The following is a 17,238-nucleotide window of genomic DNA, read 5'->3' on the forward strand; positions in this document are numbered from 1 at the left end:
GTCTAGTATATGTGCCTAAAATGGAGGTGAACGTGCAATCATAGTTTGTGTAAATATATATGTTAGCATTGGATGATAAGGTTTTAATAGTATGAAGTTGTTTCTTCACCCAGATGGAAGATCACATCCTAGATTCCTAGTCACTAATACTCTGTTTGCATCCGGATGAACACTGTTCACGCGGATGGATTATCAGGAAAATATATTGTTTGTATGAGCTGATTAGCACGAAAATGAGAGCATGGAAAGGCAATGAATAGGAAAAGAGATTCTTCTGTATTGTGCTCGGATTACTGAAGAAACACACTTGTCCAGACTTATTACATTCTCACTCATCTCAATATTAATATTTTCTATTAACAGATACTCTCCAAGTAATTTATGTGAAGAATTTTAATTTTTTTTTTATTTTTAAACTAATCCAATCCAGTTTGATAAAATACCATTAATATTATTAATAAAAAAATATAGTCATTTATATAAAATAAAAATTTTATATAATAATAATATTAATGTTATTAATTATAAAAAATAAATATATAAATAAATTAATAAATTTTTAATTATAAAAGTAAATTTACTAAACTTATATTTTACACATTTTAAAAAAAAAATTCACAACCATCACATCATGCACAAACCTCAATAAACTTTCCACACAAATCCATTCTAATATACCTTAATCCAAACAACCTCACTTTTTTTATACTTTCATCTCAAATCACTCCAAATCTCCTTCCTCAAATTCTCTCCCAAATCCAAACACACCCTAAGAAATCTTAATAAACTGTTCACCCAAAAATCAAGGGAAGAAGGAGTGAAGTAAGTGAGAAGATGTATGCACATCAACACAGAAGTTGTCTTATCCGAGGTGTAAATGATGTTTTTAATCCCAGTTTTTGTACGCCAGGGAAATCCACGAAAGCCATGACGACATCCATGTTCAATTAATGTTCATACGAGAATGACCTCATTATAATATTATATTCATTTAAAATCAAATTCCTTTAACATTTTAGTTAGCTGTGACCACCAAAACAGCTTAGCTGATCAAAGCTGAGATTGAAATGCTTCTATCACTTCTCCACCATTACACTCCATTAATTTACTTTTCAGTTTTAATTACTAGAAAAGCTTTATTATTAGTTAAAAATAAAATATTTATTCATCAAACAAGTACCTGCATATTATTAATACATAATTCTATAGTGGTATGAATTTTTAACATATATATATATATATATATAATCTATACAGATTTTTTTTAGGAAAATTAATATTTACAAACATCAAAAAAATTAATAAAAATAAAATATATAATTCATCTGCTCACTCAGGAACCTACCTTTTTATGTGTAGTCTCATCTGTTCCATATAAAATATATGATCATCACAAATAATGAAAATAAAACACAACAAATAATAGGATGAGCTAACGGTAAAAGAATTGTTATATAATTTCAATTTCAATTAACAAACATAAAGTCATCGACTCATACATTTTCTCAAAAATTATCAAGTATTTATCATAATTCATCATTCACATCACTTATATCAGACTTCTACTCATCAACATACTCAGACATTTGACTCTACTTCTGAAAGACATGTGCATTGATTTAGACTCAATAATTTGCATATGTGATACTCCCTCACTGTGAATCCACGCAACTATGTGAATAAATAATCTCAATATTATATCACCTAGTATGACATGGTTAATTCATATGACCCGAAATACCAGAATATATTTCAAACCGCAGACAAAACCATATGAATCTCCTTCAACTCTCAACACTCGATAATCTTCATATATGTGATTCCAATATATCAAGAGAATCAGGATACATCATTCTAGACGAATCCATAGTCAATGCACATCATAAATAATCTCAACACGGTATTTCCTTTCTTAAAAGTATTATGTCTGGATTAAGATTCATATTTCACATCTCAATTTTCACACCATTAAATCATATCAAAGATTAAAACTTCAAACAAACCAACAATTTATCCAAAATTTAAATAAACACATAAAACTAAAGAAATTTCAATCAAATATATAATTAAAATTTACATAAAAATAATTAAAATAATAATAATAAAATGGAAACACAAAGGAAAATATTAAAATTTAAGTTTTTTTAAAACTTTTTTTTAACTTGAGCGAAAATAATCTCGCAATACAAAAAATTGTCAAAGTGGTATCTTTCAAGTTTCCTTCAAAATTTCAATATCAAATTTGTTTCTTTACAAAATATAATGAATCAAAATAGATACCACTTTACTCAGATTTATTCAAGTACTCTCATTGACCTATTAAGTCAATCTATACATACATATACATATACAAACAATCATATACATATATATATACATTTAAATATACATACATATACTTATAGTTATACCATCTATCATATGGCTACACCGTTTTTAATCACTATGTATTATGTATTAGTGTAATATATCGAACAATTTTATTAATAGTTATTTTTTTTTTGAAAAATCGTGAACAATTACTTTAATAAAAAAAATAACTACATTTTTTCCACTCACCAAATTCAAAAAGAATTTCCCTTCTTAATATTTATTATCATTTCAAAACTAAAAACGGTTAAACTGGGATATAATTGGAGCTAAACCAGAATAAATAAAATTATTTTAATATATTAAAATATACAAAATAATATTAAAAATATAATATCATAGTTTCATAACACTAAAAACTAAAATAGAACATATATTTATGAGTTTAGAATCCATATAAAAGTTAAAACAAATTAGATGTATTAATTTCAATGATATACATCCATATCTATTACTATTAATAATAAGTTTATATGTAGAATAAAAAAATTAAAATTTTAAGTTGATTTCTATTTTCTATAAAACTAAAATTAAAAGTTATTAATTTTAACTAACCAAATTTTTATTAATTTGACCAGTTTTTGGATCAATTTTATCGATTTAAGTCCGATTTGAGTTGTTTGATATTAATTTTGCGTATCACCAAATGGAAGGACCAATTCCTAATCAAATGGGTTAAGGAAATGAAGTGGTAATATAAACAATGTTTAGAGATTAAGTGGATTCTAATTAATTTATAATATAGGTTAGGATTCCAATACGAAAATAATAAATAATATGCAAAGAATAAACAATTTCAGACACCACACACCCTCTGCCACGTCATTGATTGAAACGAGCAATCATTTTTCGAAACGTGTCTATCAGATCTGTATCACTCCACCTTATTCTTCATTCCCCATTTTCATTTGTTCAGGCTTTTCAACTTCATTTATAACAAGATTAATAGTAGAATACGCAATATAAAAGTATAATTAAAATGAAAATTAAATTCATAAATACTCTAAAATATAATTTATCAATAAAATTAAATAATGAAAAAACATATAAAAAATCTTATCAACATATCCATAATTATATTATTTTACTTTTATCAACTATTTCAACACATAATTCTGTAAATACTTACAATTTAATAACTCTCAATTATTGAATACCAACTTTTTTTTTGCAAGTCAAGTATATTATATTGAATAAAGTAAATTAATATTTTATTTATAAGTAAAATATTATTTCATTGGGATTATTTTACAAGGTCACATAACTAAAAATGACCCTAATTATGTTTTGTTCAGGTTCTTTTTTGTTGCGTTCACATGTTTAGTTTTGTGTCAAAATCCCAAGACTTGGGGTGAAACCTGAAAGTCAAAAGTTCTGTACATTAACAACAATTTTTTATTGGATGCAACATGAAAAATAGTTGGTTCTTTCTTTGTTTTTTTTTTTTAGTTTTTGACTTCTTTTTTGTAAGAAAATGGTATAAATTCAAATTACAAAATTCTGAGCAAACTTAGATTAATATATTAATTTTCTTCTGTTAATTGCACTGGTTGAGTTGGCCCCACTCTCTGAAACCTCATCACACTGAAACCGTCTTGAGTCCTACAAAAACCACTTTTCACTTTCCCTATAAATCTCTGAAATTGCATCACTATCTTCTTCTAGCTCCTCTTCCAGATTTCCTTTTCCATCCCATAACTTTCGAGTAAGTTACCTATTTGGTTATACATTCTTTCGTCTGAACTATTTATAACATATTTATTACTACTAATAATGTTTTCTCTTACCTCATTTATATCTCTTTTTTTTTTCATTTCTCACTTTCTTTAATCTTATTCAACATTTCTGATTTTTTTTCTTCCGTTTTTGAAGAACACTTTGAGGAAGAACCCTATGTTTTGACTTTGTTTGAAAAAGATGGGGAGAGGAAAGATCGTGATTCAAAGGATTGACAATTCGACTAGCCGGCAAGTGACGTTTTCCAAGAGAAGAAGTGGATTGGTGAAGAAAGCTAGAGAGCTATCTATTCTGTGTGATGCAGAAGTTGGATTAATTGTCTTCTCCAGCACTGACAAGCTTTATGACTATGCTAGCTCAAGGTGCCATTAATTTCTTCTCTCTTCTTTCCATTCTTTTTTACTTTACTCATTCATTTTGTGTTCTTTATAATTAGTTTTGGGGGAGTGAACTTTTTTTAGGTGATTAATCAATTAAATATACATTTATGCATATACTGTGAATCTAGGAAATTACTGTTCTTCTGCTTGCATTCTATTAATATAATAAAATACTCAAAAAAATTAATACGTCTAAAAGAGAAGAACCATTATCTGGGAAATTGCTAGAAAAACCTCATGGCATGGGGTTACATATACAGTATTTATCCGGGGATATAGTTTTATAAACACAGAAATGCTGAAACCTTTTCCTTTCATTTTCTTCAAGTGGCCACGATACATTTTATTATAAATTAACTTTTGAAATTCTAGAGGACAAGTTCTTTATATTGTATAAGTTAGTAAGCTGCATGGTATTGCAATCTCATCAATCTGTTTCTGAATCCAAGTAACAGTTTTGCTGTTTTTCTGACTTTCTCATCAATTTGTTGCTTTCTTTTCTATATTTCTTATATCCTTTTGTTGTACAATCTTAGGATTATAAATGTGTATAGTTTTTATATTTTGTACGCATTGCAAATAATATTTGTGTGTGCTTTTCCTGCATAAATCCATATATAATTTCAACATGATTATCATAGCAAAACTACTTAATGCCCTCTAAAGTTTCTATGGTGTTGAGTTCAAGGAACTTGATTATTACCCACACTCATGTTTTCGATTGTCCTAGTTATTGCTGACTTTCACTATATTAAATTTCAGTCTCAAGCTTTTGTTGCTTTGTCTCCATTTTGATCCATGTATATGCAGATTTCCCATGTCAACCCATCTTTTCGTGGCTGGTTTCTGTTTCAAAACTTTTCCATATATTATATTAGAACTGTTTCAGCATAGATCAGCATCATCTTAAGTTATACTTCGATACATTAGCTCTATTTTTTGCCCGTTTGTTCATGCGTTAGTACTGTTTTAGCTTATGTTTCTACAACCTTAGGACTCCGTTTTATTATATTTTCTTTCTTCTTTTTGCTGATAAAAGAAAAATTTCTTTTATTCTGCATTCTATTTTCAACAGCTTAATTTGACGCTGCTGAAATATGTCTAAGGCATATAATCTGTTAGGCCTTAGCACTTCCTTTTATGTTACAGATAGAAAAATGGTTTCACATCCATTGATTCAAATAGATTTAGTGAAGCCTGTCTTTGATACTCACTGGTTTATATCCCATACTTGGTTTCATTACAAAACAAATGTTGTTTACTAACACACAAAGTAAATTCTTTGGGTTGCTTTCGTTAAAATAACTTCTAGCTGCTATAAATTATAATTAATATAAATATTACCAAAAAATACTTACAATATACTGTATATATAATTTGAGGAACTAAAAGAATATATGAATATTATAACAACAAAATTATGTATTAAGTAATATAATTCCTTTCCAAGTAAATTGACGTAGAGCTTTATAATTCATGGAACATACAATATCAATTTTGTGTAATGCTAGTTAGAATGGTATTGATAGAAGTAGTGTTTTTAAGGATTTACAGATATAGATGAACAGGATCATGTTCCCATCTCATCAATATACTTTTCTGCAGCTTGAAATCTGTTATTGATCGCTATAACAAGTTCAAAGAGGACCCTCATCAGTTAATGAACCCTGCTTTAGAAATCAAGGTAAAAGCCGTGCCTCATTACTCCTCCGTTTATGTTTACTCAATCGATTTCTTGAATTTAGTTATATATAGCAACTATGTATTAATTGGAAGATTTTCTGAAACTGTAATCAACTTGAACTTAGTCTAAATGTTGATTATATCAATAACCCGTGGTCCTTGTTGTTTCAATGATTTCACACTAGTAATTAATGTCAATTATGGGAAAGACTATACCGGTTAATGCAATAACTTGCAAGCCTCGAAACTATACGGTAGATTTCACCAGGTTCAAGAGACTTTTAATTTATAGCTTGCTTAAGTATCTCTCGTGTTTCTCAATCCATGATCCTTTTGTTATGTTTTTTTTCTCCTTGACAATAATAAAATATTATTATTATTTTATTTTCTTTTACCAAACAATCTCTCTCTCTCTCTCTCTCTCTCTCTCTCTCTCTCTCTCTATATATATATATATATATATATATATATATATATTTCTTTTCTATTACCTAAAAAATTATCTGGCAATAAAACTGTAATGATGAAGTGATGAAGAGAGAATTAAAAGATATATTGTAGGAAAGATATTTCAGATCGAAAATATGTTCCAAGAACCCATATCAGTTGATGGAAATTATATCATTTTTAATAATGACTTAAACCATCATTATTTCACATATGATCATAGTCCGGTTCTTAATTGTTTTTTATATTCTCATAATCTTTTATTGGTAAAACTTTAACAATTAGATAATAGTATAAGCTTAATGACTATGTATTAAAGTGATGTGTTACACAAATTAGGTACATATAAAGTTATAAGTGTAGCTACAACTTACTATTTGATATAGTTTTTTAGCACTCAACAAGATGAGAAAAATAAATAAATGTGAATATAACTCAAGCTTTGACAGGTACAAATATTTTATAATCATTAACATATGTTTGATATCTATATTGCTATTGATTTGTTTTGGCAGGGAGAAGTAGCAAGTTTAAGGCAACAAGTGCAGTACATGCAAAAATGTAACAGGTAAAAAGTTAAACAGCTAGCAGTTATGTAATGTTTGTAGAAGTAAGTAAAAAATGATGAAACTTGTGAGTTATATTCAGTAAATTCATTTGGGAAAATTAAAGCAAATAAGAGGGTTGAAATGTTGAACTCGACTATAAAAGAAAAATAGATAATTATAAGAATTTCTATAAAATTCATAACCTCATATCATATAACATTTAAGAATTTACCGAAAAAACCAACAACCTATACTGGACATCTATAATCTATCTGATGAAGAAAATAAACAAAATAAACAACAGTTTGTTTTGGCATATTAGCATGATTAACCCTTGCATGGAATTGAATAGTTACAATACAAACACGTAAAAACAAAATAATAACAAGCTTAAAATGCACAAAGAAATAATTATAGCTTATCTATACATATTCAAAACAAGCAACCCCAAATCACCACCAAACATATTGACTATTATTACACAAAGATAAAATTATCACAATCTATCTTGGTTTTTTCTGATCAACCGTAAATAATATATGGATGTGAACCAGTTTAAGGGTGATCCAATCCATATACAAAGGAACAAAAACAACCTAACACCTACCAGACAACTATTAAAAAACGAATCCTGTCAAAAACAACTGCCGACAACAAACTAAAGCGGAGAAAGACAGATCAAAAGATCAAGACACTAATCAGAAAAAGAAAAACAAGTAGAGGAGAATTTAGAAGTGATCAAAGACCAAACATTCAATTGGGCTAAAACAAAGATCTCAGAATAATCCAAAACTTTACCTTTAAAAATAATCTTATTCCTAAGACTCCAAATCTCACTAACCACCGCAATTCAAATATTCTTCATCCCTAAGTTGACCGACTCAGGAGCATTACACAACCTGAACTGCAAAAAATGAGAGTAATCGTGAAGGGGGGCAACTGACAAGATCCCTAACCACATAAAACAAAGATTCCACACCAACCAGGTTATTCTATAGTAAAAAAACAAATTATTTGACTCCTCCTCTTTTACCCTACAAAAGTAGCAAACGCTTTTGATCGCAATTCCATGTCTAAGTAAATTAGCCTTAGTAGCAAGCCTATTTTCCAGCACCCTCCAAACGGTAACCTGAGCTGATGAAAAAGCCTTAATCCTCCAAAATAATTTAAATATCCTCTACCAATCCCCTCATGAACACCTCTTAAAGTCCCGTAAGCTGCATTAAATGAGAACTCTTGCAACTTATCATCTTTCCAAACCCAACTATCAACTTTCTCAAAGACAAGGCACGAGTCATGCACTACCTCGAGAAGTTGTCTAACCTAGACCTTCTCTCGATCAAAAAGGCTCCTTCTCCACACCAAAGACCACTCCCAAACACTGTTTTCCCAAAACCCACACCAACTCAATGACACATCTTTCTCGACACAGAGAGAAAAAAAACTTGGAAACTTATTCTTCAAGGAATCATTACCTACCCACCGGTCCTCCCAAAACTTGATAGACTTCCCATTGCCAACTTCCCACTTTAAGCAGTCTCCGAAGTTACTACCCCATTTCTCCAGCTTCCAGATCAACATCAAATCTTTCCACCAAAGGGGTGCATTGTAGATACACCTGCCCTCCTTAAGATTTCTCCAACCTCCATATTTAGAGTCTAAAACCTCCTTCCTCAAACCTCCCTCATTAGACCCCAACCGCCAAATCCATTTACCCAGTAAAGCCACATTGAAATCCTTAATATTAACTACTCCAAGTTCACCACCTTCCCGAGACTCACAAACCTTTTCCCATGAAACCCAAGTGATTCCTCCATTCAGAACCCCATCTCCATAGAAAGTTCCTTTGAATACACATCACAATAGTAGGCAACATAAACATTGACATGTAAACAACAAAATAGACGAAATAACTGACTTAATGAGACAAATCCTTCCAGCCATAGACAAATTTCTACCTTTCCATCTTCCCAATCTGGATTTGATTCTAGCCACCACTCCATCCCAAAACGCTTCCCTCTTGTGACACCCCCCAATAGGCAACCCCAGATATTTGAAAGGGACTTTCATTATCTTGTAGTTAAGAATAGTCGCAAAATTTTGGATAGAAAACGCATCAAACCCCACCCCACCAATACTGCTTTTCAAGAAATTGACCTTCAAACCCGAAGCCAACTCAAAACAATTTAGCATTGTCCTAATGTTGAACACACTTTTAGAATTCGCATGACAAAAAAACAAAATGTCATCTGCAAATTGAAGCATATTAACTCAAACCTTCTTATTCCCGATCTCCAGACTGTTTAGCCCTCCAAGCTCATCAACATTCCTAGAGACTCCTGCTAGACCTTCAACCACAATAAGAAACAAGAAAGGAATGAGAGGATCACATTGTTTCAAACCCTTCAACAGAGAAAATTCCTTGTTTGGGCTCCCATTAACAAGAACGGATAACGAAACAGATTCAATGCAAGCTTTAATCCAAAGGATCCACTTATCAAAAAAACCAAACCTTCCTAACATGTAATAGATAAAATCCCACTTAACAAATTCGTAGGCCTTCTCGTAATCAACCTTGAAGAAAACGCAGCTCTTCTTTGTCCTCTTAACCTCCTCAAACACCTCATTGGCGACGAGAACACTATCCATTAAATCCTTTCCTTCGAGAAAGGCTGATTGTCTAGAATCAATGACCTTACATAACACCTTTTTCAACCTAAGAGAAAGTAGTTTTGATATAATCTTGTACATACATCCGACTAGAGAAATGGGTTTGAAATCACCAAGGGACTGAGGGTTATCAGACTTGAGAACCAAACAAATAAAGGAAGCATTTGACACCCTAGGCCAAGAACCAGAGACAACAAAATCCTTTACAGCCAAACAAATGTCATTCTTAATCAAATCCCAACTATGTTTAATGAAACTAAAATTAAAACCATCCGGACTAGGGCTCTTCGAACTATCACAATTCCAAACCGCATTCTTAATTTCTTCTTTAGAAAATGAACCAACCAACATCTCATTATCTGAATCAGAGATAGAGTTAAAAAATACGTTGTCCAACCTAACCTGAGGCCCAATAACTCCTTCAAATCTATTCTTGAAAAAATCTCTGACTTTTTCCTTCACCACATCCTTGTCATCACACCAGTAGCCGTTAATGAACATGCCATTAAAGTTATTCCTTACCCTTCTCCTTGCAACAATCGAATGAAAGTATTTAGTATTTAGATCACCTTGTTGTAACCACTTGTGACGAGCTTTCTGAAAATATACAGCTTCTTGCTTGAATAAATTCTTGTTTTGTTCTGCCAACAGAAACCTCCTCTCCTCCCTACCTACCTCATCAAGAGCGCCTTCATCATCCCGAGCATCCAAAATATGAATCTTCTTTTTTAAGTCCTCCCCAAGAGCATTGACATTCCCAAAGATGTCTCGATTCCAAGCTTTTAAATCCTACTTTAATATTTTCAATTTTTCCTTAAAACGAACAACCCTCTTCCAACCACATCATAATTAGTCCATTTGTCACGCACGATTTCGTTGAATCTATCGTCCTTCTGCCAAATGTCCAGGCTTCTAAATGGTTTTGGTCCTCAATCAAAGCACTCATCTTTAAAGACGAAGGTGCAATGCAATGACTTGACACCGATCTACTATAAACAAAATGTTTACTATTTGGCCAAATTTTCAACCAATCCTTGGAAATCATGACCCTATCAATTCTGCTTCTCACAGAACCATCTGATTTATACCAAGTAAATTTCCTGCCAATCATTGGGATATCCAACAACTCTGACCTTTCAATAAAATTATTAAACTCCCAATTTTCTTTGCTATAATCTGACACATAAACAAAACTTTTTCTATCTTGTTGTATTTCTACGTTTATGAAAGATTTGGTTTAATGCAACCTGGATTGTTGATTGGTTGTTACAAAAAGAGAAAAGCAAGTATAATATACAAAACATGATAATATTAAAAAAAATAGGTCATTCACATGTTGTGATAGCTAAAACTTGACATTCTTTCCATGAGCTTTGTAGGTTGTTTCTTTTATTTTCATGAAACAAGTGAGTCTTCTATAAATACACAATATACATATATGAGGCTTTTGAGTTTGTAGACAAGTTGCCCAATCTGAGTCACTCAAGGCTTTGAGTTGGATGATGTTGTTACTACCACTACTAGAAAATTGTTGAATAGTGACCGAAATCAGTGATTGAAAAATATGGTCACTATTAGTAACCAAATTAGTGACCGAAAAATGTGATTACTATCGGTGACAAGAAGTTATTTTTATGATTTAATGACCGAAATAGTGACTACATTTTTAGTCACAGAAAATCAACCACCAATTAAAACAGTGACCGAGTTATACTTGGAAGAATCATTATCATTGAGCTTAGTTGCTTAAGATTTCACTTATTGATAACAAAAAAGCAAGCAAAAGACACAAGGTAGTAGTTTTTTCTACAAAAGAAAAAGTGGCAATGAAATCCAAGCCTTCAAGTTGAGTATATTCCTTGGCTACAAGGCGTACTTTATAGTTCTTTACGGTTCCATCTTACCTATGTTTCACCTTGCAGACCCACTGATAACCAATAATAGACTTATTAGGTGGGAGATCACTAGGGATCCAGGTTTGGTTTGCTTCAAAAGCAACAATCTCTCCATTCATAGATTTTATCTAGCAATCATCTTTAGAAGCATCTTCATGTTTTCTTGGCTCATGATTGAAGGATATATGTATTTCTAAAAGCAGTAGATAGGCAATTATATGAGACAAAAGATTATATAGGATATTGATTACCTGCAACAACTATGGAGGAAAAAAAGTTATTATTTATTTTGAAATATTCAAGAAACGTTCGAGGCCTGTGAGTGCGTGAATGTCGAAAATGCATCATGGACTCATTATTATCATAATTATCATCATGAAATTTATCTTGATTTTTTAAAACAACACTTTCATAACTTTGAGAGTAATTTTCTATTGTAGGTAAAGATATGATATTACAATGTGTTTGCATTATCATTTTGAAGATAATTATGGGAAATAATTCTCATGAAAGATAACATGAAGATAAATTTCAATTTTATGATTCTTGAGATTAAGAAACATATATCCTTTTGCGTTAGGTTTAAAACCAAAGACTCCATGAGAAGCTCGACTATTTAACTTTTTCCATGAGTAGTGAGGGTATTGGCATAAAACAGACAACCAAAGATACGTAAAGTAGATATATTACAACTTTCCAAACTAAGCAAAGACGTGGGAATACAATTAATCAAATATATTACATGTAAATTGACAAAACACCAGAAACTCATAGGCAAGTTGGATTGAAATAACAACACAAGTTATATTCAAAATGTAATGATGCTTGAATTCAACGATGCCATTTTGTTTAGGTGGCTCGACTCATGTAATTTGGTGAATTATACCTTTAGAGGAAAACTATTGTTGCATAGAAAACTCTTTGCAATTACTAGTACGAATAGTTTGAATAATGCAATCAAATTAATTTTCAATTTGTGTGATGAAGCTTGTTATGTAATTATGAGTCACCTATCATAAGAAATATCCAAGTGTATCAAGTGCAACAATCTACTATAGTAAGAAAAAATTGTGTCCATGCATTGAAGCTGTAGAACATGACCCCATATATCTATATGAAGCAAAGCAAAAGGTCTCAAAGCATGTGAATCACTCAATGAGAAAGGGAGTTTTTTTTTTTGTTCGGCTTGATGATAGGTATCACATATATAATCTTGATCAGAAGACATGTAAGGATAACACTTTTTATTTCATTTAGTTTTTCAATGGAGGGATGTCCTATTTGGTAATGCCAAAGGTCAATATTTCTAACAACACAATTAGGTTTAGCAGTTACATCGGAAAGAACAGTTTGTACAAAAGGATGTTGTATAACATGTTCACTGAGAATGTATAATACAATTATCATATCAACTATATCAAACTTCTTTTTTTGATTTTGCATCCTGTATAATTCAACATTTTGAAGAAAATATCAACTCATATTGGAGAGAAGAAATGAGTTTTGATATTGAGATTAGATTAAAACGTGCAAGAATATATAAGCCATCAGTGAGATGAAAATACTTATTGATTCTAACAGTCCCAAAGTGAGTGGTAGAAACTTGTTTTTGGGAAGATTGTCAATAATCACTTTAATAGAATAATAAGAGATAAGGAGGTATACACGTGATTAGTGGCTCCATAATCCATAATCCAAATAGTTTTAGTATTTTTACATTCGTTACCGATAGGAGAATCATGTTGAATGGACAATGTAGACATGAAACCAACTCGATTTAGCCGACCTTATACATATTTGTGGAGAGGGGGAGGAAATCACGTCCCATCTCTTTTGTACATGCAAAGTTGTGTGACGTGTCTGGTCTAAATGTCATGAGTGGGTGGGACAAACATAGTTAGTGCATCGGGAGCCAAAACTGTAGTTTTCACAGTTTAGATTGATTGAGGAGAGCGAAGTTGTAATCGAATCTGGTCGAGTGTGTGGATAGCAGTTATAGGAGGACTGTGGAAGCACAAAAATAGATAGATCTTCAGGAACGGGCACATAGATCTCTCGGAGATTTTTTCGATGGCGCAGTTGAAGGTCTGGTCTTGGGTGACATCGAATGTACGCTCAACTTGCTTTTCTTATTCTGATTGGTGTCTCGAACCGTTGGTTTGTATGAGATCCATCAAGAAATATAAAGGATAGCGGTGAGAAGAGGAATACAAGTTTTATTTAAGGGTAAAGGATGTAACCTGTTCGTTCTGTTTTTGACCTTTTGTATAAGGATTGTGGTATTCTTAAAATACCTCCTATTATTTATTCTGTTTTTTCGATAAAAATAAATAAATTATCAACTCCACTTCAGTAAAAAAAAGACTTAGAAACCATAATATTATTTGTTAAAAGAACTTTGGTGTAATAGTTTGATTCTTATAAAATATCACATTTAATAGGAAGAACAAGGTTTTAAAAAATATAGGAAGAATGATATTCCATACTTTATTGTTGGAAAGTGCAGGCAAATGATGGGCGAAGAACTTTCTGGTTTGGGTATTAAGGAGTTGGGGAATCTGGAAAATCGACTGGAAAAGAGTTTGAAGGGTGTTCGCGTGAAAAAGGTATCATTGTTCAAAGTCAAAGCAAACCAAAGCTAGCTCCTCCCTTTCATGGTAAATGCGTGAGTCTTACATGATCACTTACTATTTTTGTTACCTGTGCAGGATCAAATCCTGATTGATGAGGTCAAAGAACTACACCAAAAGGTTTCATGAATCAGGTTTTGTTCCTTAAAATGATTCGTAGTATTCCAACAAATTTCTGACTGCTAATTTAATCGATGCTATTGTAGGGAACCCTAGCCTATCAAGAAAATGTAGAACTTCATAGAAAGATAAATCTCATACGCGAGGACAATGAAAAACTACAAAAGGTATACAAAAACTCATTCTCTATATTTACAAATCGTTCATAGTTTCATTTATATATGCCTATAAGATTGTATATGAAATATCCTTGACACGCACAACACAAAAAGCAGAGGGAGAGGACATCATGTTTATTGCACTGTTTATCTAGAACTTTCAAGTTTTATTTTAACCTTAACAAATAATTTGGATTTCAGATGATTGAAGCAAAAGGTAGAAAGGAAGGTGCTGCAACCTCCAATCCTCTTTCCACTATCACTTATGGTTATGACATATTTTCTCCTATAAGTCTCAAGCTAAGCCAGCCATAGCCTCAACACAGGGAATCACCAGCCAAAACAATGCAACTGGGGTAATCCTCAAACTATTTCCTCTTTGGTCTATAAACATGTTCATGGTTTCGAGTAATATAAACATACTAACTTTCGGTTTTAGATTTTCTAGCTTAGGTTTTATCTTGTGTTTTTTCTGAATTCTTAAAAGTGAACACCAAGGATTTAAAGTGTAGTTCCAGATTCATTGTAAGAAAAATATAACTTGTGCTGCCGCAGTTATTTCTGCATGTAGTCCTGGAGAGTCTAAAACTCTTGATGTCATTTTTTCAACACATAAATGTGTTGTGGGCCAAGTGCTAAGAAGATTTTGAACAAAAGCCACCTTAGTGTTTAACATGATAATACCAGAAATTTAAAGTAGTTGTAAAATATCAGTAAACACATTAAACAGAATCTTTTATTGGTATTAGCATCTTTTTAGAGATAAAAACATGTTTAATCTATTCGTAATTTCCTTTACTAATCATCTAAAGTGCACCAGATTGAGCTGCACATAGCAAGAAGTGTTCCAAAAGTTGTGATGGTGATGATTTCTGACAAGCTGCCAAGACTTGGTCCCAATGGTTGTACAATGTATAGATGTACATCGCAATAGACTATCTATCCAGAAGCATGACACATATAATAGTTACTCTGTAACATCAATGCAATAAAGATCATGTTATCATTTGTGATCAGTGTTTTTGTATAATGTCTATGTATTTGTCATCAATTGAATGCAAATCTGAGCATAATCCCTGGGGCCTATCTATGTTAAAAACCTCAGAAAGAAAACCAAGCAAAATTAATTCTTGTGTTTCTGCTCTTTCATTAAAAGAGACTAAATTTCATTTTCTAATTTTCTAAAATAGACCATATAATATATCTGCATTTCAAAATTCTACTTAATTTAGATTGTCTTCATTCCAAAGGGAAAAACAAAAGAAAATGATGTCTTCTTGGGGGTGGCGAAAGATAAATCATATAAAGTATATTGAAAAAAAAAATGGCCAAGGATTAGTTATATTAGAAAAATATTGAAAATGATTTTATTTAGAAAATTAAGTTGGTCAATATTTGGTTTAGGATTCTATGAAATATTAACATTGCAACATTTCTCTTAAGAAATATTACCTAATTGTGCAAATTAATAATACTTTTTAACAAATATGCATCCTCAATAAAAGAAATGAAAATCAAATACTTTTAAAATATATTTTAAAAATAATTGAAAAAAATAATAATATTGACTTAACAGCACAGTACCATGCCCCACTTTATTTCGATAAAAAATATTGAAAAGACACTTATTGAAACAAAATTTATTAGCGTGTTAGATTAAATTAGTACAAGACTCATGAACAAACTCTTGTGATCCAAATAATAATATAAACATAACTTTTTTATTATTTGATTCTCATGGTCTTTTATCATTTAGTTATTTCAAACTAAATTGTAGACAACTAAGAAAAGAAAAATTGTTTTGTTCATGAAGAGAGTTGCTTACATTTAGAAAAAAACAAGCAAATATTTTATTGCACAAAGTTCAATATGGTACTGCTTGATAAATATTTATTACTAAAATATTGAAGATAACATGCTTGTTCTTTTGATATGATATGAATTGGATAGAATAGTTGAATCTCACCCACTCCTTAATTATTTATGTTTTTATGTTTGAGGTTGGTGCATTTCGATCCTTGTGAACACAACCACGAGACTTATGATACATTTATTTTATAATACATTTAGTGTTATATTTTATTTTATTCTGAGTGTGTTAATCTTTTTCAACATATATATTATTTTAAAATTGAGAATAAATACTTTTAATGATACTTTTGTTGTTGGTATACATTACCTAAATGTTTAAATAAATTTATGATTTAATTCTTCTAATAGTAAACGTAAGAAAGATAACATGTAAAACAAGGTCAGTATATAATTTTAATTTTTTTAATATTTATATTTGTATTTCTAATAAATTACTAGAACACTATCCAACGTTTACTTATTAAATATTATTTAAATTAAATTAATAATTTTAAAATTTGAATAATAAATACAGAATAATATTCGTAGAGACTATTATTGTATAGTGGCATCTTGTCATTATAATGGCATAAAACAGAAGCTGCCAACATATTACAGTAGCTAACTGGTGAGGATGACAAACCCCTTCCCCACTTATATTTCAATCCTTCACCTATCCTCCAAAGAATTGATCTTAGTGTTTGTTCCTAGCTTTCATTTTACATTCTCATCAAACCAATTTCCTTCTA

The 17,238-nt window shown here is 30.8% G+C and overlaps 1 protein-coding gene across 2 annotated transcripts; it reads left to right on the forward strand.

Moving 5' to 3' along the window:
* Positions 1 to 3,939: 3,939 nt before the first annotated feature.
* LOC137811914 (MADS-box transcription factor 23) lies at positions 3,940 to 15,654 on the forward strand. 2 transcript variants are annotated; one of them, XM_068613774.2, is made up of 9 exons: positions 3,940 to 4,075; positions 4,243 to 4,469; positions 6,093 to 6,171; positions 7,133 to 7,185; positions 14,237 to 14,336; positions 14,439 to 14,480; positions 14,567 to 14,647; positions 14,840 to 14,994; positions 15,459 to 15,654. In XM_068613774.2, the coding sequence occupies exons 2-8, from the start codon at positions 4,288 to 4,290 to the stop codon at positions 14,951 to 14,953; spliced, it is 651 nt and encodes a 216-aa protein (XP_068469875.1). In that variant the 5' UTR covers positions 3,940 to 4,075; positions 4,243 to 4,287; the 3' UTR covers positions 14,954 to 14,994; positions 15,459 to 15,654. The 2 variants fall into 2 exon arrangements, 1 of the variants encoding a protein (XP_068469875.1); XR_016519049.1 differs by lacking the exon at positions 15,459 to 15,654 and having other exon boundaries at positions 14,439 to 14,494; positions 14,840 to 14,895.
* The last annotated feature ends 1,584 nt before the right edge of the window (positions 15,655 to 17,238 follow it).

Source organism: Phaseolus vulgaris, chromosome 2, assembly GCF_051622355.1.
Source record: "Phaseolus vulgaris cultivar YP4 chromosome 2, ASM5162235v1, whole genome shotgun sequence".
In the NCBI taxonomy this organism is placed as follows: domain Eukaryota; kingdom Viridiplantae; phylum Streptophyta; class Magnoliopsida; order Fabales; family Fabaceae; genus Phaseolus; species Phaseolus vulgaris.